The 24025-nt window shown below is 48.4% G+C and overlaps 1 protein-coding gene across 3 annotated transcripts in view; it reads left to right on the forward strand.

Moving 5' to 3' along the window:
* Positions 1-24025, forward strand: part of TTC38 (tetratricopeptide repeat domain 38) — a 549973-nt gene that overhangs the window by 491139 nt on the left and 34809 nt on the right. For all 3 annotated transcript variants that reach the window (XM_069628191.1, XM_069628193.1, XM_069628192.1), the window contains one exon: positions 20577-20736. In XM_069628191.1, coding sequence (XP_069484292.1) covers positions 20577-20736 — 160 coding nt within the window. The remainder of the gene's footprint in view (positions 1-20576; positions 20737-24025) is intronic.

The raw sequence follows: 24025 nt of genomic DNA on the forward strand, positions 1-24025 counted from the left end.
ACCTTTGGTCTTCCTTGCTACCCCTGTGGTCTCCCTTGCTACTCCTAAAAAAAAAGGGGGGTAAAAAAATGTTTTACTTTTTTAAAAATTAATAAATCAGGGTTCTTAGGCTGTGGCCAGCAGCATGTGGCTCTTTGTTTCTGGGGTGGCTGGTTTTCTGATATCTATAGCCGTTAAGATAGCTCCGTAGGGATGGACCAACAGGGGGCGCCGGATGTCGGTCTAGCTCTCCGTCGCGCTGCCTGGGCCGCCCGAATCCTGCTAAATCCTGACGGAATCCTGGTGTGGATACAAATAAAAAAGGGAAAATTGGGTAGGAGATTGCGCCCGTGCCCACCTCCATGAAAGTCTGACGAAAATCGGTGCGATTTGAGACCCCCTGCACCCGCGGCAAAATTACTGAGACCGACTGCGAAGCCCACCTGAAGAAGATGGCCCCCGGCCCCCAGTAGCCGGGGACCTGCGGAGCTGGTGGGCTGCTGCTCCGGGGCACGGACAGCCGCAACACATCAACACACTGCCAGCATAAGAGGGCCCCCCTCCCCAGTGCCCGCCATGTGCGCTGTGTGCGAGCGGCTGGGTGCTCGGGTCGAGGGGTGCCCACCCCCGCGACTGCAAAACGACACAGACAGTACAAGGGGCCAGGTAGGCAGTGCAGCCCCCATCTCCTTCCCTCCTCCTCCGCAGTCCCCAACACACCACCACTGCAGGAGGGGCCCCCCTCCCCGGCACCCACCGTATGCGCTGCGTGCGAGCGGCTGGGTGCTCAGGTCGAGGGGCGCCCCGCAGACGCGCCCGGGGCGGTGGGGAGAGGACCGGGGGATCCCCCACACCGGCTACAGCTGCAGGGGACTTTCTCCCCCCCCACCCCTCGCACCTGTCCACAGGACGCAGCGGGGGGACAACAACCCATCAGAGCATACGGCCCATCCCCCACTGGCCGTTAGAGACCCCCACAAAGCAACAGGGGTCCCACCCAGCAACCAACACCGCAGGGGAGTCATAAGCCCGCAAACTCGACCAACACCCTAATAACTGGGCCTCCACAGGACAGCCTGAACTCCCGCACGCCACTGCCACGCAGGGCTCTCCCCGCCCCGGCGCTGCCCGTGTGCGCTGTGGGCGAGCGGGTGGGCGCCCGGGTGGTGGGAGGCCCCGCCAACTGATATTGGGAACACCTGCAGGCAATCATAGAGGGGACTACAACACACTGGGACAGCGGCCATCACAGTGAAACACGTGGCTGGCACCCTGGATAGGCACAGAACTTGCAGCATACATCACGCGGGCCTGGGGTCAAAAAAGGAAACTGCCCCAGTACCACTGAGTGGGGGGAGAAACCCCCTCAACCGGGGATCCATGACATAAAAACCCCACAGCATTGCTAACAATCCACAGGCGGAAATACCAACACACCAAACCAGCGGTAAAGGCGCATACCTCACACAGGAAACCCTTCAGACACGGGTGAAAAGCAGAGACCACACTGCAGAGAAGACCTGAGACATAACGGCTTACGATCCAGGGGACGACCCAGGGGATGACCCGGAGTGAGAAACAATGAAAGTACCAAACATGGGGAAAGACCTACCCCGCAGAGGGACAACTCAGAACAAAATGGACAAGTACACAACTTGCACCCCAGCAAGGCTCCCCGGACAAACGAGGGGGTGGAGGAGGACAGGGGTGGCCTAGCACTGTCGCTTACGGACATTATGGCAGCGATAAACAACTCCCGGACCTCGGTGGAGGCAAAAATTGATGGCCTGACCTCTGAGGTGTCATTCCTGAGACAGGACCTGAGGAACCTAACCTACAGGGCAGGAGACGCAGAACAAAGAATATCTGAATCGGAGGACACGGTTAAAAACCTGGGGGACCGATTGGAACAAGTGGAAAGGAAAATCACCCTCCTGGAACACAGAGCAGAGGACAGCGAGGGAAGATCCTGCCGCAACAACCTTCGCATTCTCGGCCTGCCCGAGAAAGAAGAGGGACCCTCTATGGAACTCTTCCTGGAAGACTGGTTAGCAGACCTGATGGCCCCTAAAAAACTCATAATTCTTTTCTATTGAAAGAGCGCACAGGATCCCAACAGGCAGACCGCTTCCCGGGGCCCCCCGCGCACAGTGATCGCCAAGCTCATGAACTATAGAGACCGAGACACGCTCCTCCAGATGGCGAGGGCAACGGGCCCAATTACCTACAATGGCAACCGGATCGGCTTCTTCCCCTACTACACAAGGGAAGTCCAGAAGTCACGGCAATCGTATGACTTAGTCAAAAAGAAGCTAACGTCCCTGAACATTAAATATGCACTATTCTTCCCAGCAACCTTCAATGTGTACCACAAAGGGGTGGTCCAGGTGTTCCACAACCCCCGGGAAACCTGGGACTGGCTCGAAGCGCAGGTTCTCGCGGACCCACACCCCACCAGACCAAGAAGAGACACACCTCGCGGGAGCGACAGAGGCACCCGCCAACACCCTGAGCAGTCGATCCCACCAAGGAGGACGGACGAGATGCACAGGACAATGGCTGAAAACGGGCCCACATGAGAACCCAGCCATACAAAACAAGGCCCACGGGAATCAAGGAGAAACTTTGAAGCCGGGCGACCCGGGCGGAGAGGAGCGTAAAGAAGCGCGCCCCACCCTCCCCCCACCTAAGTGCAGAGTAGCTACAGATTGCATGAGTTGGGACACTCAGTCCTCCTGACCACCCACATAATTTAGTTTATGGTTCGTTTGGTTTGGGCGACAGGTACTTCTAGTTGGGGTGAAGTGCAGGGTGGGGGGAGTTTACCAGATCTATCCCGCTGCAGAAATAAAGGGAGTAGTATGCCACTCCTAGGGACCCAAGCATGTCCGCTTATACTCAAATTGAGCCGACCTCAAGTTCATCGTTAAAAGTTTCAGGGTTTGCACGCGAAGTACAACATAACAAAAAAACTGCGAGAGTCACCATGAAGGGGCACCAGAGCCCGGAGCAGAACAAAACACAGCAATTGACAGAGACATGGAAGTTGCATCACATCCTTCAGTACCATCACACAGGAGGACACACGCCGATGTAGCAAAAACAAGGCAGATCTCCCTACTGACCTGGAATGTGAACGGCTTGAGAACGGGTATAAAACGGAAACTGGTACTCCAATACCTTAACAGGCACTCCCCGGATGTTGCGTTCATCACTGAAACCCACCTAATAGGTACCACCAGCGGCTTCCTCAGGGAATCCAACTACCCACACACATACCTAGCAGGGTTCTCCAGAGGCTCCAGGGGAGTTATGATCATCCTACACAAGCGGGTCCCATTTAAGACCAATAAAGTGATATCAGACCTTCGGTGCAGGTTCGTGATGGTGCTTGGAGAAATGTGGGGAGAGACCTGGGGCCTCATCGCAGTGTACGTACCCCTCATGCTGACAGCGGAGCTCCTCACCGAGCTCCAACCCATTATGCTGAAGGAACAGGTGGACGCGTGGGCAATCGGGGGAGACTTTAATGAGGTCATGGACATCGGGCTGGATAGAACGCACAGGGGCAATAGTGCCACAGACACCCCGATCAAGCTGTACACCTTCACGGATGCAATGGGCTATCGGACACGTGGAGGACAATCCACACATCAGAGAAGGGCTACTCATTCTACTCCAACACGCATAGAACCCTCTCCAGACTGGACTACATCTTCACCCCAAGGAACATGACTCATCGACTAATAGCCGCTGAATTCCTGGCAAGAGGGATCTCGGATCACTCCCCCCTACTGATCAAACTCAAAGGGAAACAAAACAAGCAGGATCCCACCTGGCATCTAAGCGCCTACTATCTGGGAATACCAAAAATAATGAAAGTGCTCTCGGATAAAATGTCGGAATACTTCGAACTAAATGAAGAAGCGGTTGCCTGCCCAACCGTGCGATGGGAAGCATACAAAACTGTCCTGGGGAGGCAATTTCCCTGGTATCTGCCCACAGAAAACGGCACAATGAGGCAATCACAGAAGCAGAGACCCAAGTAATCCGGCGAGACCAACAACTATTGGAAGAGGGACCCCATGAGGCACAGAACGCCCCAACGACAGCTCAGACAATCCTAAAGGACATGGCCCTAGACAACGCCCGAACGGCCCAATGGCAAACCCGAAGCCAGATATAAGAGATGGGGGACAAGGCTGGCAAGACCCTGGCCTGGCTAGAACGACGAGAACAGAGTAAAGGGCAAGTACGGGCCATACAAACCCAAGAAGGGGAAATTCTAACAGGCGATTCCGAGATTGCGGAGGCTTTTGCCGATTAATATGAACTATACTCCCCACCAGCAGAGGATCCTACACCAAGCGCCCCACACTTTCTTGAACTGATCAAGATCCCCAATCTTTCCAGATCTCAAACAGAAAAACTAGACACTGATATTACGGAAGAAGAAATCGGAGAAGATCTATCACAGCTACAGACGGGGAAGACCCCTGGCCCCAACGGCTTCCCGGTAGAAATCTGGAAGCGATTAAGTGGCACAACGACGAAACACTTGCATAGCATGTTCCTCTGCAATAGGGAGCAGGGCTATCTCCCCCCGGACCTCAGGAAAACAAACATAGTAGTCATCCCCAAAGCAGGAAAACCCCCAGAGCACTATATCATTAATTAACGGGGAAGCCAAAATACTAGCTAGAGTCCTGGCAAACAGGCTGCTCGGGGTGATTGGAACTCTGATCCACCAGGACCAATGCGGTTTTATGCCAGACAAATCCACAAGAATGAATCTCCGTAGGGTCTGAGTGGCCTTAGACTGAGCGGCAGAGATCCCGGACCCGCTCGCCCTCTTTGCGATTGATTTCGAAAAGGCCTTCGATTCAGTGGGATGGGAGGCCCTATGGGGCATAATGCAACGCATGATATTTGGGCACTACTTTATGTCATGGACTAAACTTCTATACACCCTCCCCATAGCATCTGTGCAGGTCAACGGGAAATCATCCAGGACATTCCCGCTGGGCCGAGGGACCAGACAGGGCTGCCCCTTCTCACCTCTACTATTCCTTCTTGCCATCGAGCCCCTGGCAATCAGACTACGCACAGATGCACGATGGACAGGGTTTGCCTGGTCTATGGGGGGTGAGGAGCGCGTCTCACTATTTGCGGACAATCTCTTGATCTACCTGAGCAAGCCAGTAACCTCCTGCCCGATGGTAACCAGGACCCTGGAGGAGTACCAACACATCATGGGCCTTCGGGTAAACGCACAGAAATCGATATACTTCCCGGTCCAAGGGGGAGAAGAAGCGATCCGAGACCCCTGCACGTACTCCGTCTCGATACTAGGCTTCACCTACCTGTGCATACAGATAACCACCACACCACACGACTTCCTCAAACTGAACCTACGCCCAATAGTGGATAGATTCGAAAACGACATCTCTCACTGGCAAACTCTTCCTCTCTCACTACTGGGCAGGGCTGCATTATTTAAGATGTTGGCACTCCCGAGATTTCTATACGTCCTCCAGAACGCCCCACTCCCAATCCCGGCTGCCACATTCACAGACATCGACAAGTCCCTACGCACGTTGCTATTGGGCGGGAAACAGGCCCGCATTGCCCTCAAAACACTCCGCCGATCGGTGTGTGAGGGAGGCATAGGACTGCCCGATATCCACATATACTACTGGGCTGCACAAGCAAGGGTGGCAAACGACTGGCTACACAGAGACCCAACGCTCCCACACATCTGGGTCGAAACAATGGTCACCGGCCTCCCGCCTCCTCTACAAATACTCTACGAGGACAAGGAAAACCTGAAGGGGGTCCCCGGGAGGTCCCTGCACACCCGTCGAATCTGGAAGGAGATACACAGACATATTGATGGGAGGGCAAACCAACCCTGATCCAGCCCCTATGGCACAACGCACACCTTCCCGAAATCCTGCGAATGGGCCACTTCGACACCTGGGAGAGGAGAGGGATATCCACACTGGCAGACATTATCCACGAGGGTCGGCTGAGAGACTTTGATGCGCTGAATACAACACACGGACTAAGGCCTATGGACCACTTTAGATATCTCCAACTCACACAATCTATCAACACCCAATTCCAGAACCTCACCGACATACCTGCATGCTCCCCTCTAGAGACAAACACACTTCCACACAGAATTCCCTCCAAGGTTACTTGCACCCTCTACCAGGTGATCAGCTCCTTAACATACCCGTACCCGCTACCTCTCTGTGAGTATTGTGAGGGGTTAGAAATGCGAGACGGGTAAGTCGATAATTTTCTTAAAAAGTATCCATTTTATTAAATAATAAGGGTGAGACAAATGTCTGTCTTTCCCTAACCTAACAAGGTTATCCCTACCTGTCAAACTAAGGCTAAAGGGAAATGATCTAATATCCAAAAGTGTCTGTCCCTCACACTCATATATGCAACAAAATCATACAGGAATTATGTGGCTATGTAAACTCCATAAAATAACAGTTATAGTCAAACAGAAAATGTATAAACAGGAATCCTTGTAACCAGGGTCGAATCCCCTTCCCCAGGATCAATTCAGGATTTTTAATACCAAAGTCTTAAATCAAGAAAGTTCTTTTCAATAGCTAAGTTCTGCTGCAAGTACAACACAAAGTTATTTTTTATTCCATAAGTCCGTCACGTGGAAATTTGATTGTCTTATTTCCAAACAGGAGTTCTCACTCTTCAAGACAATAGTTAAAGTTTCCACAGACTTCTGTTTGACAAACCAAAAAGACTTTCAGCCTCATTACGGGTCCGACAGTGACCGTACCGGTGCTACCAGCGGGTTGCTGCCGGACCCGTAATTATTTACTGGCACCTGACTTCCCAGTAACACTGGGGATTACAACCCTGCCGGCCCTGAAAGTCAGGCGCTGGTAGATTGTAAGTCCCCATTCCCATGGAGTCCCATAGGACTCTATGGGAGTGGGGACCACGGAAGCACAGGCACCGTTATCATTAACGGTGCCTGTGCTTCCCTGGTTCCCACTCCCATACGGTGCCTGTGCTTCGGTGGCGGTCTGCCTACCGCGGCCGCTTTGCCCTCCAGGGTCAGACCTGTCAGTCACGGTGGCTATGGCAGGCAGACCTGTAGTATGCTGGTCGAGAAACAACGGTGTCTGTAAGCATACGGGCACGGTTGTTTCCGGACCGGCATGCTTGTAATGAGGCCCTTTGTCTTCAAACACCAAGTCAGTATTGAATGTAATTATTCTCTTCTGTGAAGACCAATCACTTTTCCTCAAATCACATTTCTTCTTCATAAGCAAAACAGTTTTGGCAGGTTGGCTTTACAACAGTTCATCATAACACATTAGTGGACTTACCACTTTCTTTCCACCAAAATCTTCTATTACATTGCAGTACTTATCATCTTCCCGGTCCATTCGCCTGCCAGGACTAACCACTAATTATCCCTTTTCTTGTGTACTCATTTGCCAGGATAAAACTCCTGCTGCTACTACTAGTACTCTGTGGTGAGGTTTGCTTCAAACTGTCCACACTAAAATCCTCAATCGGGAAAGTAAATCAAAAACTGCTTCTTGGATACATCTTTTGACTTTCAACAACAACAAGGGTTTTATAACTTCTTCCACAAGGATACAGTACACATTGGCAATGTCCCTCATACTGATCAGTTTGCCACAGGCTATGCAGGTTACATTTCTCTCCCCTTGATGATTTCTATAACGAGGGCTTCTCTCCTGAAATCGTTGGTTTACTTCTACACCACCAATTAGCTGCTGGTAATGTAATCTATAATGTCTCCTTTCCTGGTATGCCTCATTAGGACAGTTGTATCCCCTTTCATTTGTGATTGCCTTTCTTTGGCTTAGGCCATGCTAGTTATAATCTTCTTTTACAGGTAATCTTCTTTTTGTAGATTATATTCACATGGTTTGAATATTGTTCCCTTTTTACGTTAGCAATTGTGGTTACAATATTCTTCTACTCGGTCTCTCTTAACATGAGAGTTGCAACCAAATTGCTTTAATTCAACAGTTCAGTATTCAAAAGTTTTACTTTGAGCCAGCGGTCTATTTCGGAGCCCCCCAGGGTTACCCAGCGAAGCCCAAATCGGCGGTCTTTCCTTGCATCTCCGTTGGACCCGCTGCTTCGTTTTCTTCACCCGCCGGGATTATCATGGCGCCTGACCGCACTGGTAGCACTCCCGTTGCTTGCGCCTCCTGAAAAGGGAGCTTTCTCTGCTCCAAACATACTCCGACGAACGCCACCCACTACAGCAGGATGCAGGACCAGGAGAGCTTCTGTCTACATCAGGACAGCTAGTCTCAGTACTGCTTCCTGCTGCGTGTTCTCTGCATTCTACAGGATTCCCGACTTCTGCCACTCTCTCGACACAGAATCCTGCTTACAACACAGTGGCGGCTTCTCCTGCTTCTGCCTCTCCCACTGCTTCTCCTTAATGGCCCGCACCTGAAAGGCCTCTAAATGATTACAGGTTCCATTCAGTTGTGGGTCATTGCAACCACTAGACTGCACACCGCAATTTTGCTACTCTTTAGCCCCTCTTCCTCGTCTCAATACTAAGAGCATTATGGGTCTTGAAGATCATAATGTTCTTATTCATTTTAAGATTATTTAATTCACTCTGTTTTAATGATTTACAGTTAGGGACGCTTTCAAAGGAATTAATGGTTGGTTCTTGGTTTTATAATTCAAACACAATGTAGAATTATAACTATCTAGAATAGTTGTATTCATGCCCTAATCCTAGCATATATCATTCCCATGTTTACCATAAGGGTTTTCGCACCTGACCTTTTGGGTAATTTTGGGAGGAGAAGCGTTACTATGACAAACGTCATTAGGTATTCAGGTATTAGAGAAACCGCAGCCTCAGAAGAGGATGAATACCATGCTCTCCTAACTGAGTCATATTCCCTTGGTGGTCTTCTCCTCCCATCTGATCCACACGGTTAATACCACCCCCAGGGTTAAGATCAGGTAGCTGCTGCCACCCCCTAGCCACATGGGAGGAGACTTTCGGCATGGATTCTGTGAGGACTCTATAGGATTCATCACAGTATCCTCTGCCCTGTTGATAATATCCTACCTGTGGCTAGTATCCCCCTTGTTTATAATACCATTGAGAAAGATACGCACACTGTGGGGTATACCTTCTCTGCTACTGGAACCCTCCTCTTTGTTGTGGGTATTCACCTCCCTGTGGAATGCCCACTGTGGGGAAACCCCCTTGTTAGACGGGGGCTACTTCAAACTGCCCTGTGACGATGTTTGTAAGTAACACTCCTTTCATGGATATTTTTGCTAATTTCTTTTGTACCAACTTCGCCTCTGTGTTTGCTGCATTATCAACCCTTCATCTCAATCCCTACCGCCTTCTCTAGGGATGCATGCACATCTGTGGGAGGCCCCTGAGCAATATGTGATCAAATATTGGTATGTTCACATGCCGTGATTGTCGTGTCTCGAATGTCCACATCTCCTGTATCAGAAGTATGTATTCTGTAGGGTCTTCGTCTGGTTCCATTTTGCATGCCAAAATGGCCTGCATGTCTGTATCTGGGTACATTGTCCTCAATACTTTCCACACGTGCGCGGCTGTTATTGAAGGGCGCACCGTTGTGGATGTTAATACTCAATATAACTCAGTTGTATCCTGCTTGTACCCATGTTTGTTTCCCATGTTCGACTAAAATGGTTGCGAATAAGCTTTTGATATCGCCGATCACCAGGGTAATCCCTGATGTCTCTTTTTCGAGAGTGTCTATACACTTGCCCGCCCCTTCCAGGGGTAGGTCAAGCTACATATCAAATTCCCTATTCATGCTTTGCCAAGGTATATACTGCACTCCTCCCCTGCCCTTCTGTAGCAGGGTGTGACAAATCTACAGAGCTCATCACTACTTCACTGGGGGAAATCTCTCCCTCATGTGGCCAGGGAAAGGCAGAAGCTGTCTGACTCTTGACCCTGGGTGGTGGCTATCTATGGGAGGACCACATGAGGGAAGGCAACCCTTGGGGAGGCGGAATAAACTTGCTATGTCAAGACAGGCATTTCTCTGTCTTTGGCCTCTGGTAACACCCACTACCCCAACCCCTTCCTGTATGGCTTACTGTAGTGAGGGTGTAGAACCTCCAGTCATGACCACTCACCAACCGTATTTTTATTCCCCTTTGCTTGATATCACTGAGACGAGGATGAGGGCTAGAGTACTGAAGATCTGCCAGGACATTTAAATGCACCACACCTGGAGAGAATGAGAGACTCACTTCTTCCGACTTCGGTCAGGACACCGGAGGAGAACAGGCTGCAGTGTGGAGCATAGAATGTGCTGGAAGTGCCGTCCATGGAAGTCTAGAAGTGGAAGGTTTGCGGTGCTTATGTCATGGACAGCAGGAGCTGTCAGGTGAAGGAGACAAAGTGGAAACCAGAGTGCAGACAGGACGCTCTCCCAGATGACAAGCAAGCAGCAGTGAGAACAGTGAGACGCAGAGCATGCCGAAGCCGCCGACGAGGACCTGTGAGCCCAGAGAGCGAGGTTGGGACCCTGAGTCACTTCATAGCAAATGCCACATACAGTTGATGAACCTGATAAGCCCAAACAGGGGAAATGGGACGCAGGGGCAAATGAGCAAAGAGACTATGAGAAGGGGTAGGCGACGCAATATATGAAAAATATAATTAAGAAGTTGTGACAAGGTGATTACTGATGAGAGGTGCGAGTCTGGGGCCTGCATCTAAATACTGAACCAATTAAAAAAGTCCTAGCAGGAGAGTTAAACCAGACCTACAGTGAGTCTGGAACCTGCACCCAATTACCCAGATACGAAAGTCCTGGCAGGAGTGTTAACCAGGCACATAACGAGGCTGAGACTAGTATGCAACATTGCTGAATTGTGAAAAGGTCATGAAAGATCAGGGGAAGCGGTATACCCCTTGAGCCTGTGAATTCTGAAACAATACAAATCTGTGAATTAGTAAAGAAAGCTCCGGGGAAGAGGCAAACCCCTTGAACTTGTGAATGGTGAAACCTCTGAACTGTGGAAAATCTGAAAAAGCTCAGGGGGGAAGGCATACCTCCTGTGCCTGTGAGCTGTGGAAATGTGAAACCCTTAAGGCAAAGGTAATACCCATTTAGATTGTGAATGGGATAACCCACAAAGAGGTCAAGTGAGAAATAGTTGGTGAACTGTGCAGACAGAAGGGGGTTCAGGGGAAGACTAGTGCCCCTTGACATTGTGGAGTATGATGAAGTGAGAGCAAAGCACATTGGTGACATAAAGAAATCCAGGGGAAGGGAAGACTCCCTTTGTTTACTGGTAGAATTTTTGTTGTTTTCTTTTACACTTTGGAACCTTATGTTGGAACTTTGGAAAAGAGCTGCAGGTGATCAGCTGAAAGACATTTTCCCTTCACTTTATATTGAGTTTAGTGTGTGAGGCAAAGGTTAGGATTTGGACACCGGACGGAGAACTTGGTTTTACCATTCTGACACAGACATTCCTTAATTTTCTTGAGGCAGGAAAACCCCTCTTAGAGTTAGGGCTAGATAGGATTTTCCCAACCCTCCTTTTTTAATTTAATTAACAAAGAATCTTTATCAATCACCATAATCGCTGTGTCCGAGTCTTAATCCTGATCCCTTGCACAGGGGCAGCTGTGGCGCCCCACCCTTTGCAGCGCTCGCTACCGCCATCCTTCCTGTCCTATTCCTGAGGGTCTGGGACCAGTCCCTGCCTGTCTCCCATTCTTTCTCCCATCCCTTCTCCTTTTTCCTCAAACTCTCTGCCGTGCTTCCTTCTCTTATGTCCGATTCCCCTTCGTCCCTATTCTCCCCTTTTTACCCCTTGCTCCTTCGTATTCGTCTATTTGTATTTGTATCCACACACACACATCCCACTTAACCATATCCCCACCATTACACCTTTAATTCCACCCACATCCACCCCAACACAAACCCCAATGGCTCCCTCCACAGGCCCACACAATTACTTCAAACAAAACGAAATGGCCTTCTCCACAGGCCCACACAATTCTATGTATCAACTTATCTATCTTATTATACAACAATCTGACCCCTGCTCCTCAGGCCACCCTACTGCTTAAACACTCACTAAGCACTAATATTTAACAGCAACAATCTCGTGCCAATCCTTCCACCTCGACCAACACGATAGACAACACTATTTCCAATCTACTACGCACGCTCATATCCAATCAATAATCTCTTACCCCACACCCCATAATAAACAATAACGATGCTACTATACAATGGCCTGTACTACGCACCACTCCCTCTAAGGGAAGTCTGCCACCAATCATCTATTCTACTATAGATGTGCCCTCCACACACCCTCTCCCTATAAGAGAGGTGGAACTAATATCTATGACTACTACTGCCGATCGTACTGTTCCCCCATGCCCCCCATATGGGAGGCGTCCTAAAAACCCAGCCGCGTGTGCGGATGCACAGCGCTGCGTGATCATGCATATGTACACTCATGTGCTGTAGAGATCCTCGAGTACTCTCGATGCTGAGACTTCACCCCATGGCCTGCACCTCCCTTTAAGCACGGATGGCGCTCAGGAACAGGCAGACCTTTGCGAACTTGGCATCTACTGGGCCTCCTCGTTCATGCACTTCGAACGGTATCCCTACATATTATCCCCACCAAAAATATCGCAGTACATATGGTCGTTTGTCTCGCCATAGGCAATATTTTTTGGGGGGGATAATCTGTGGGAGCAGGGGTTGCGGGGGTGTTCCCTGCACATTTTAAAATAATGCAGGGGTTGCAGGGGTGTCCCCCGCAGGGTCCATGGCTCAATATTGCTGCAAAAATATGGTGATATTTTTGTATCGCAATATTTTTGCGGGGATATTAACACATGGAACCCTTCGAATTAGTCTCAGCCTAACTGCCCCATGCCCCCAGTAGTGCAGAAGAATACCCCCAGCTCGCAGAGGGAACTGAGGATCTCACTGGGGCCTCCATAATGTACATGGGGACCGCTGGCAGAAAGTAATCCAGAGAAGAAAAAGTAATCCAAAAAAGGAGCATACACCAAGCAAAAAGTAATGCAGATTTATTGGACCCACACAGCGGGGAACTACGAGTCAGACAGCCTGTGGAACTGAACTGAATGAAATTAGCTTGATATTGATATTTTATTTCTATCGCGCTCGTACACAAGTGTTTCAGAGTGTGACAAGGCAAGGGAGGGGAACATGGGAGAAAAAAACAACGATCTTACTATGCCCAGTGACATTGAAAACGTGTAAGTGCATGGGAGAGGAGGAGGGGAAAAGTGCATGGAAGAGGGAAAAGTGGAGAGTGCAGAGCATTGGAGAAATAGATCAATAATAACAAATAAATAATAAAGGCAACAAAAAGTGGTATTTCAGCCAGCAATTGGCAAGTGCTGGGTTTAAGGCAGCAGACAGGGTAGGTCTGATAAGTGCAGGAAGAAAAAAAAGGGGGAGGGGGCTGTATGGGTACAGATACAGACCCCAGTGCAAGGGGTGGCCCGCAGGAAGTGCGGGAGGGTGGCAGGGTGAGCAGGTACCTGGGCCCAGTGGACAGAGGGTGGCCAGGAGCACAGTGCCAAGAGAGAATAGATCAGCAGGTGAGAGGGGGAGAGAAGGCAGAAGCAAAGAGGAAGGTCTTGAGGTGCTTCCGGAACCGGAGATGGTTCTCCTCAAGTTTTAGAGTGGCAGGGAGGCTGTTCCAGAGGGAGGCCCCAGCGGAAGACCGAGATCTACCCACAGCTTGTTTCTTTGAAAAACGACTGACCCTGAGGGAGTTGGAGGTACAGGAGCGAAGAGCACGAGAGCCGAGGTATTTGCAGAGGGATAGCTTAAGGTATTTTGGACCCATGCCCCAGAAAGACTTGTGGACAATGCAGAGGGTTTTGAATTTAATCCTTGCATCCACTGGAAGCCAATGGGGAGATTTCAGAGCTGGAGAGATACGATGCCAGGGCTTGAGGCAAAGGACAAGTCTTGCAGTCCTGTTCTGGATTAGTTGCAGAGGGCGGAGAGTAGAGGCAGGTAGATTTAGAAAGAGGCTGTTACAATAGTCCAACCTAGAGAGAACCAGAGCTTGGCAGACCATGAGCTTCTGGGGGAAGGAGAGGAAAGGCAGAGTACCTCTGAGGAGATGCAGTAGGAAGTTTGACTTTTTAGAGACATCAGAGATGTGGGCGTTTAAGGAAAGTGTGGAGTCAAAGAGGACCCCTAGGTGGGGCTAGGAGGGGGGTCAAGGGAGGCTGGACAGAGAGTGAGGGGAAAGTATGGTGAAGGTGGGCCGATCAGGAGGATCTCCGTCTTGCTGGCATTCAGACAAGGATTGTTGGCGGCACACCAATCTTGAATGACAGTTAGGCAATCAGAAATGAGAGAAGGAGAGGAGGCGGCCCAGGGCAGCCTGAAAATGAGTTGAGTGTCGTCAGCATATCACTGGAAATTTGAGCAGAAAATAGTGGGCGAGAGTTGCCAGGTATTGGTTGAAAAGCCAGGGCAAGAGGTTAGACCCCTGGGGAACACGACAGGTAGAGAGGAAGATAGATGATGGGAAGGACCCAAGTTGGACCTGGGAGGATCGATCAGAGAGGAAAGAAGTCAGCCAGGCCAGAGCCTGATCAGTGATACTCAGGTTATCACGGAGATGGTTGAGCTGGATGGTATGGTTAACTGTGTCGAAGGCAGAAGAGAGATCGAGGAGGATGAGGACAGAGGGAATGTTAGAGTCAAGGTTGGAGAGCAGAGCTTCACGGATGTTCAGGCTTTACGCCGCCCACTGAGCTATACTGTTTATACATGAATTACACAATTAGCATACATTTTAGTTACACTTTTGGGACAGGTTGCAGGGGCTGATTGGTGCAACTATGTCAGGCCCCTATAGTAAGCTATAGCATACTTGACCCTCATTTGGATAAAACATTTCTTGGAACAAAAACACAACACCCCTTGTGACGTCACAATTATGTGATTGTGCTGATCAGTCAGTGACACTTCTTTGCCATTGGTTGGCACTGCTCAATATACAAATGGATAAACTGCTGCATACTGATTGGACATGGCATCTTGTGATGGTAAGGTGCGAGACATTCTCACTGCGTCCGACCAATGACGTTCCCTACAGACATCAGCGAGGGCACTTTACAATGTTTCACCTCAGGAACACCAAAACCTCTCTCTGCTTGTTGGCTTCCTGTTGTGCGCCCAACACCCCTACCCCCCCCCCCTTGCTCTAGTCCCCCAGCTAATGTTTCGTGCCTCGCTGCTAGGCGTGCTTCTAAAAGTTGACCACCACCATGAATATATTTGAATGAACTATATTTGATTCCTTTTTCCCGGCAAATTCTCCTCAGACTCCCAGGTGCCTAGCTTGGTGGCCACAAAAGGGAAACTTCAGCCCTGCAACATTTCTACGCACTGTTTCTGCTGAATATTCAAAAATTGACCATCGCTGTCACCCAGGCCGGCAGCCCTGTATTATGATCTATCTACAAAAATGCTTTTTCTAACATGGGCCTACAAAAGATGGCTTCTCTATTATTATTTCCATATTGCTCAAACAGCCTCTTACCCAAAACACTCCATAAAACCCTTGCACCCCCTTCTCTATGACTGTGCTACATCAGCTATACTACCCTTAAGCCTGTTACACACACTCTTCTCCGTGTGGTTTTCTGCGCTCCGCCAGGACCTGTGTTTTTAACAACTAGATCTGTACTACCTGCACCGCGTACGGTGACCATAACATGCAGCCCCTTGGCAGCTTTGGACCTTTTCCCTTACACCATTATTATAAATGTAAGCGAACAAGCACCAGAATGCAGTGCAGTTTGTAGTTTTCCTGTTTATTTAAATGTAAAATTGCAGTTAGTGCTTGAATCCTGTATTACGGCACGAGAGAGGTGGACTCCTCTATATCACAACAAATTCTGTCTTATTTACTATCGTTCGGGTACTAATGCCTTAAAATAGAGAACTCTGTATCTTCCAATAAAAAAAACAATCACAGTATTACTATAAAACAGCAACACTTAACGCCATATTTACCATTTTTCTTGCAAGCTGGGTCTCATGTTTTTCTACATACACACACGCTCGGCAAAACACGATTAGAGCTGTAGCTTTATTTTCCAAATTCTGATTGAAAGCCTACAATTACCAGCATGCAAAGCAATGCTAACCAAAATAAATCTATCGAAACACAGTGAGACTGAAACAATCACAGCCCCAGCTTTGTTTCACATGGCATGCAGATTTGTGCATCCCTTCAATTTCTAATCAGCCATCATTTGCACCTCTTGGTGACAACGGCCACAAAACACCTTCTACTTTTGTCATTGATAGTTAACCCATGGGTGGAACACTGCCCAGAGCCCTTGAAGCCCAGGTGCAGGCCATCCTCTCACCCTGCACACATCTTTTGACTGCTTGCCATGTAGAAAGTGGAGAGGGAGGGAGCAGGGGGCAGAGGCCCATGGACTTCAGATACCAAAATAAATGCACAGTGCTCATTGTGTTGTCTGATGCAAAGAGCAACTGGCAAGGCTCAGGCAGCTACCAGTGGCTCGCAATCTAATGTTTGGAGATTCTTATTTTAGACTCATTCACACATTACAAAAGACCATAAAGGACGCAATTGCAAACTATTGGTGTCCTCTATTGATAGTATATATTAGCAACTCAACAGTGATCTCATATGGTAGCCACACTGTAGAAGATGATTTTGACACAAAATAGCATGACAAGGTCAGTATGCTGACACTGTAAGGCAGGGATGGGGGCCCCTCTCAGGCTGGAGTGGGACGCCTTGTATTGTGCCAGTCAGAGCCAGTCCTTCCTCAGAGGGGTGGGGGGTGTTTCCTGTCCTTTCCTTAACACCAGTACCACTTTATCTAGCCCAATACTGCAATTGCACAATACTTGCAAGTCTGCCTCCCCTAAGAAAATGCAAGACCTTATGGGAGAAGAGCGAGCAATTGACCCGACCAGGAGACAGAGAGTGGCAGATACCTCGAAGAGGTGGAAGACTTCAGCAAGCTGAATCGTCCCAACTGGCAAAGCGCACACAGCTCCACCGTTGATTGCACCCAAGACCAGAGCGTGGTACGCTCTGTTTACAGAGAGGCGTGGTGTTAAGAAGGATTTCTGAACTCTGTCCTGTAGGGGGAGAGGTTCAGAAGGCCAGCCTAGTTTCTTGGAACAGGGTAACCTCTGGACAAGCCAGACCAGTCGGGGTAGCTATGGCAGGCGGTCAAGACTAAGCCTCAGGAGGGGTGAGGGTGACTGAAAGACCTCAATGAGCATACAAAGCAAGGACACCTACAAATTACTCCAGACAGGTGTTATATTAAAAATATAGACACATTTATTACAAGGCCTTTGTAACATAGACCATAGCAAAGAATTGCAGTAACACTAAGTAAACCAACACATCACACTCAATACAATATATATACAAGACCATTGGGGTCCAAAGGGTTCAATGCACAAAATATGTTCACAAACTAGAGGGGAAGGAAACAGGCAGTGCAGGTAATGTTTAGACCCAGTTCTACATCAATAATACACGAACTAAGAGGCAGTCCAAGCCCTACGAAGAGAGGAGCCTTCTGCTCAAGAGTACATGCATGCGCTTGTGCCAGTGGGCAGGATAGGGTCTCTTCAAGGGTCTCTTGCAGCTCAGGAAGCTGGATGAGGCGATGCAGAACAAGTTCCCACTATTCAAGGAGGACCTCCACTTGAAGGCAGAGGCAGTTTGAGAGTGCGGGATGGAGTCGCTATTTCGCAATAGCTTTGGAAAGGAAAGGGGCCTACACGTGCGTAAAAATGGGCTCCTGCGCTAGGGGCCCCCGGTTGGGGTAAGGAGTACTCACCGGTCCCCGACACAGGCAGACCCAAACTTGGCCAGTTCAGTCCACTTCACTGGCAGGTTCAAATGCAGCAAAAAGGACGTCTCAGCACCTTGTAGTTCCCGAGATACAGCGATGATTCCCAAACGGGACAGTGGTGATTTCTCTGCTCCGGGAGGAGAAATTGGCCCAGTTTCACTGCCACAGGCTTCAGGGGCAAGAGGGTCACAAATGCAGCGAACTTGCACAGGTCGTTGCCGCGGCAGGGCAACATGGTAACCGCGTTTACTCCGGTCCTGGCGCACTCGTCTCACTTCAGACCTGGGAATGCCAAGTGTAGGAAATTCGGTGTGAGGGTGCCGTGGACACAGAACTAGCAGTATACCAAGTTTTGAGGGCCTCCTCAAAATGGTGGCGGTGACAGAGCAAAGCAACTGGGTAAGCTGGTCAGTCCACTGGTTGGCTCAGGGACACTGCCGAGAAAGCTTACTTGCAGGGTTTGATGACGGTGGCGAGAATAGTTGGCCCCACTATTCCAATGGGTCGAAGCGTCTTTGCAGACCTTCTAGGACAACCAGATGCAGAGGGGTCCCACGGGACGACAGCGGGCTCAGGGTGCCAAACCTTCCAGCGGGTCACCAGCGGTTCCTCAACTCGTCTTCGTGTTGCGGGATACTTGGCTCCTATCCTTTGTTCGGTGTGAACTCAGGAGATCATCATGGTAGTGGTGTTTTCAGCCTCCTCTTATCCAAAGTTCCCTTCGCGCCAAAACGGAGAGGACCCAATGGGAGGTCTGCTCACAAACACACACTCCATACTTGGACCAATTACGGACCACAGTGGTCCCAGGCGTTCAGGGTACTGTATACTCTCTGGTACCCAGGATGTGTATTGGGATCAGACATCCCAACCCACATCCTGGAGGAAACCACACAAGGCATGCAGAAGCCCGCAAAAGCAATGGGATTCGTGGGAAAGAGCATGACCAAATAAGGACTGACCCGGGTCGATTCAACCTGGGTAAGGTGAAGGGGCAAGATGGCCAAAGGGCAGGACAAAGAACCTCGTGGCATGGCCATTTTGGAGCCAGGCCACCTATTCGTGCCAAACACGGGTAACGCGATTAACATGGCAGAAAAGGGTTAAAAATAATGCGAAACGATAGCTGTCACCAGTCCTGGCCATGACACATCTGCACAGTTCATAAAAAGTCCAGCAAGAGTTTCTAGGGCCTTTGGAAATGACTAGAGACCCAAGTGTGCTGTATGGTAAGATACATTGCACACTTGATACATGTTGCACAAAAGCTGCAACACAGGAAAGGACTAAGGGAAACAAAGTCTCCCAGTACTGACTGTCTTAAGAGCATGTCAGTTTCCCCATAAAAAGTGAGCGAAAGCCCAGAGGAGTGCAGCTGAAGGCTGTGTTTCTCTGGCAAAGTCAGTCAATGGTGTCTAAACAGCAGCAAAAAGTTTGGGGGTTGACACATGGAGGGAAAATTACATATAATTATGAAATCTTTCCTAACACGTGGGAATACACGAGCGAGAGACTGTTACCTGCTACCAGGATGCAGAGTCGTCCGGTTGCGAATCCAGTTTCCTCTGTACATCGGGAATCCTTTTAATAAACTTTCAAAATAACAACTTGAGATAGTGGAGTATGGTATTGTTTAGCGATCGATGTCAATGCTCTCAATCATTCCTTCATTGACGCTGCATCCGTTTTATTTATTTATATGACAGACAAAAATGCTCTTTTGATCACAAAAGAATGTACAATGATAAGAATTCAGATTTGTTGGGAAGCTGTGAGCTTGTTACAATGGGGTGCGTTAGAGGAACATTCTGACCAGGGTGTGGATGGGAGTAAATGGAACAGTCACCAGAGACAAAACATAAGTGGACAATCAACATTGGCCGTTTTTAAGTGCAGATAGGCGGTACAGCCAGCTGTGCTCAGGTGTGACGATGAAGGGTGAAGTGCTACTGTGAAGGCAGAGGATGTGAGGGACAGAGACAGGTTAAAGGCGAGGGAAAACATGTTAGATAGCAGGCAGATGAGGGGTAGGTTAAGAGGTTAACTCAGAGGCGACGAGGTCGGCTTTTACTGTGGTTTTGAACAAATCCATGTGGACTGTTTCCCGGATGGGCAAAAAGAGAACACCACCTCAGACTACCCCTTGGCAACACAATCTCCATGTCACCTCCCCCAACTGACCGCGAATCTCACTTCTTGCAATCTACACACATTAACAAGTCACATCTAACTTCTCGTCTCCCCACTAACTCCCACCTCCTGCTCCCTTAGAGTACCAAGAGCTAGGAGTCTACCAAAATTGCAAAGGGTGCGCAATAGAAGACCTAATTTCATGACATTACATTGTACCTCAGTTTAATATAGCTGAGGAACTGTCAGAAACATGGTGCATGTGGTGCCAAAGGAGTGAAGTCAAGAAGCAATTCATGTTACTATTCCACTTTTGTGGAAATAAGTTTGTTTAGATGCCTTTTAAATTGCAGTACTATGCAGACCATCCGTATCACACCTGGTCACTTTTGATTGCCAGTGTGCATTATCTGTTTTGCACCTACCTCTGATTGTGAATAAAGTTAAGTTTGATTGTAATGTGGTTGATGTGTAGAAAACATGTAAAGATGTAAAGTAACTTTTCCTCTTCTTCTTACAGAGACCCTGGTGAGAACCACCAACATGCCCTCTTCAGGACTTTGGGCTCACCCATTTGCCAGGCTTTGGTAGAAGTGGAGAACCGAAATTATAGTGGAGCAGTTGAACTGATATATCCACTCCGCTACCAAGTGAGCCAGATAGGAGGCAGCAATGCTCAGGTAGCAGTTACACTTAATAATGTGTGCATTTACATTTATAGTTTTACTATTGTGCACTTTTTTTGCATTGATTAATGCCAGTGTGCCTCAGATTTTCTCAAGATAAATTAGGCTCTTTGCTCATTCAATACATGTATCTGTTGAAACAACTAAGAGGGTGGGGCTAGCGCTCAATGCAGTTTTGTGACTTGTGAACATCTTCATACAATTAACTGTTCTGCAACCACCAGCTCATTCCATATTATGTATTTCATTGTTTTTAAATAGCGCTTAGGCTCTGTCATGAAGTGGACTGTGTCCAGAAATGAGATGAAGACTAAAATGGCTCTTTATTTGTAACTTTCTTGTACATACAAGAATAGGATGGCCTTTAAAGCAGATACAAATAAAAGTATCGGAATTCTTCCCAGTACCCATGACCAACTATGCACAACAAGACAATCCACGTTTGACCTCTCAGTGCAACGAGGCGTTGGCTTGTCTGCCTCACAGACCGTTCCACCTTCTCGGCTGCTGGGTCCCTGTTGGCAAGGAAAGGAGGTTGAAGGAGCGTGGCCCTAGATTCCATCTCATACCCCTTCGCCCCCTCTTAAAGGTTTTGGGACATTACCTCCCTCAGCCCTTACTAGTACTTTTACGGTTCCCATGCAGTGGTGTAGCCAGGTATTTAAGACAGAGTGAGTGTGCACTGTATACATGTGGGCCTAAGGAAACTAAGGATGAATTTCTTCTCTGTGAAAAGAACAGTGATCTAAAGACTTGGTTGAACTTGGTTGAGACTCTCCCAGGGGCCATCCACCCAAGAACAAGTCAATGGGAAGTGTTCGTGCTGGTAGAGAGTTTCCCAGATCCCCCCCTGTTTAGCATAAATTAACTTTGGGTCTAACCCTAAGTTACCAGGGCGATCCAGACGTGGACCCCTTGCTCACTGTTCTTAGAGAGCGCAGCTTCACCTCACTGATGATGCTCAACAAGGCTGAAACACGTGTATGGGGTTGCTGTGGTACTGTTGTTCAGAGGAGAATTGCCTAGCATTTTGGTGCTGGACTGTCCCTGGGCAGGACAAAGACTGATATGCGGGGACATTTCTTCTCTGTGAAAAGAACAGTGAGCTAAAGACTTGGTTGCGACTCTCCCAGGGGCCATCCACCCAAGGACAAGTCAATGGGCTGTGTTCGTGCTGGTAGAGTGTTTCCCTGATCCCCCCCCCCCTGTTTTGCATAAATTAACTTTGGGTCTAACCCTAAGTTACCAGGGCGATCCAGACGTGGGCCCCTTGCTCACTGTTCTTAGAGAGGCGCAGCTTCACCTCAATGATGATGCCCAACAAGGCTGAAACACGTGTATGGGAGTGCTGTGGTACTCTTGTTCAGAGGAGAATTGCCTAGCATTTCGGTGCTGGACTGTCCCTGGGCAGGACAAAGACTGATATGCTGGGACATTTCTTCTCTGTGAAAAGAACAGTGAGCTAAAGACTTGGTTGAGACTCTCCCAAGGGCCATCCACCCAAGGACAAGTCAATGGGCTGTGTTCGTGCTGGTAGAGTGTTTCCCAGACCCCCCCTGTTTTGCATAAATTAACTTTGGGTCTAACCCTAAGTTACCAGGGCGATCCAGACGTGGGCCCCTTGCTCACTGTTCTTAGAGAGGCGCAGCTTCACCTCACTGATGATGCCCAACAAGGCTGAAACACGTGTATGGGATTGCTGTGGTACTCTTGTTCAGAGGAGAATTGCCTAGCATTTCGGTGCTGGACTGCCCCTGGGCAGGACAAAGACTGGTATGCGGGGACATTACTTCTCTGTGAAAAGAACAGTGAGCTAAAGACTTGGTTGAGACTCTCCCAGGGGCCATCCACCCAAGAACAAGTCAATGGGCTGTGTTCGTACTGGTAGAGAGTTTCCCAGACCCCCCCCCTTGTTTTGCATACATTTATATGGAGTGCTTTCTTATGTGCACTCCTGTGGACCAGACCAAGGTTTGCACTTCATGGGATACTTCTTTGATAAGAGAATCGTCCCTCTCATCACATCTTCCCCATCCACCCACTATGGACGTATTTACAACAAGGCCGACTAGGCCCAGGCCTAGGGCGGTAGATTGCCAGAGGAGCGACATTTCATCGCAGTTTATTTTCAATTTACTGGTTGTCCTTTTTTAAATATAAAGCCAATTATAATTCTTCCAGTCTGGCCTATCCACAACACTGGGAGTAATTTTGAGCTGTTAGCAGTCGTTGCACTCTATAACAGCTAAAGTCTTTGATTGCTAAGATTGTATATATGCTTGATATTTGCAAATGCTTTATTGTTAGGGTGATATTTGTTTAAATTTTTTTTAAAAGGAAACGGGTACCAAACCCATTGTGTTTTAGGTATTTAATGATTCAGTCCTACAAGTCTCATAGAATTATATGACAGATATAAAGCTCTTTGATCACTCTCATCTTTCCAAAATGCTCTTTAATATGCAAAAGAGACAAAACCTCATTGGTTTTATTGGTGCCATTTTGCATGATCTTTGGAGTTCTTTCTAATTAATACACACTACATTGTGTTAAGCAATCACTTTTATTTTCAAATGCACAACATGCTTTTTTAAACCTGTGCAAAAAGGAGGGTTATGCCTTCAAAAAAGGTAAAATAATTATGCATCCTTTTACAATATTAAACGCATGCGTATGCTTCAGTCAAGCACAGAGTTCCCACATGTGGCACTAACATTATGTTTAGAAGCAAGCACTAATTTCCCTCCCAGGCCCCACATTTCAGAGGTCTGTGAAAAACAAAAACAAATGTGCCAAAGGTACACACTGTTTCACAGCTTTAAAGGTGTCGTGTAAAGATACCCATTCAGACATCTTTACAGAAGCGGCTCCGTGCTAAGCAGGGAAATGGCACCCCTGCTGGGTTTGTCATGTGTCTTTGATGGTTCTATGTGATTTTAACGAATACAAAAATAAAGAATGCATTTCAACAAACACAAAAAGAACGAAAAAATTATTTATTTTTTTGGTTTTCTTTGTTTTGGACTGGGTGTCCCCCTCCCCCAAACCCCCAGTTACCCCATGTTTACAACCATACCCCAAACCCCTCCCCACCAGATTTAACCCCTTACCCCACCCCCACATATATTTTATTTTTAATTCTGTATTTTTCATTTTTGTTTGGTTTAAAATGAATTCTTTATTTTGTATTCGTTAAAATCATTGGATACTGTCGTTTATGACATTTTGCTGCACTCTCAGAACTACCAGGAGAACCAACTGCAAAGTATGTCACACAATGCAT

The sequence above is a fragment of the Ambystoma mexicanum genome, chromosome 12 (assembly GCF_040938575.1).
Source record: "Ambystoma mexicanum isolate Mex_15411 chromosome 12, UKY_AmexF1_1, whole genome shotgun sequence".
NCBI classification, from domain to species: Eukaryota; Metazoa; Chordata; class Amphibia; order Caudata; family Ambystomatidae; genus Ambystoma; species Ambystoma mexicanum.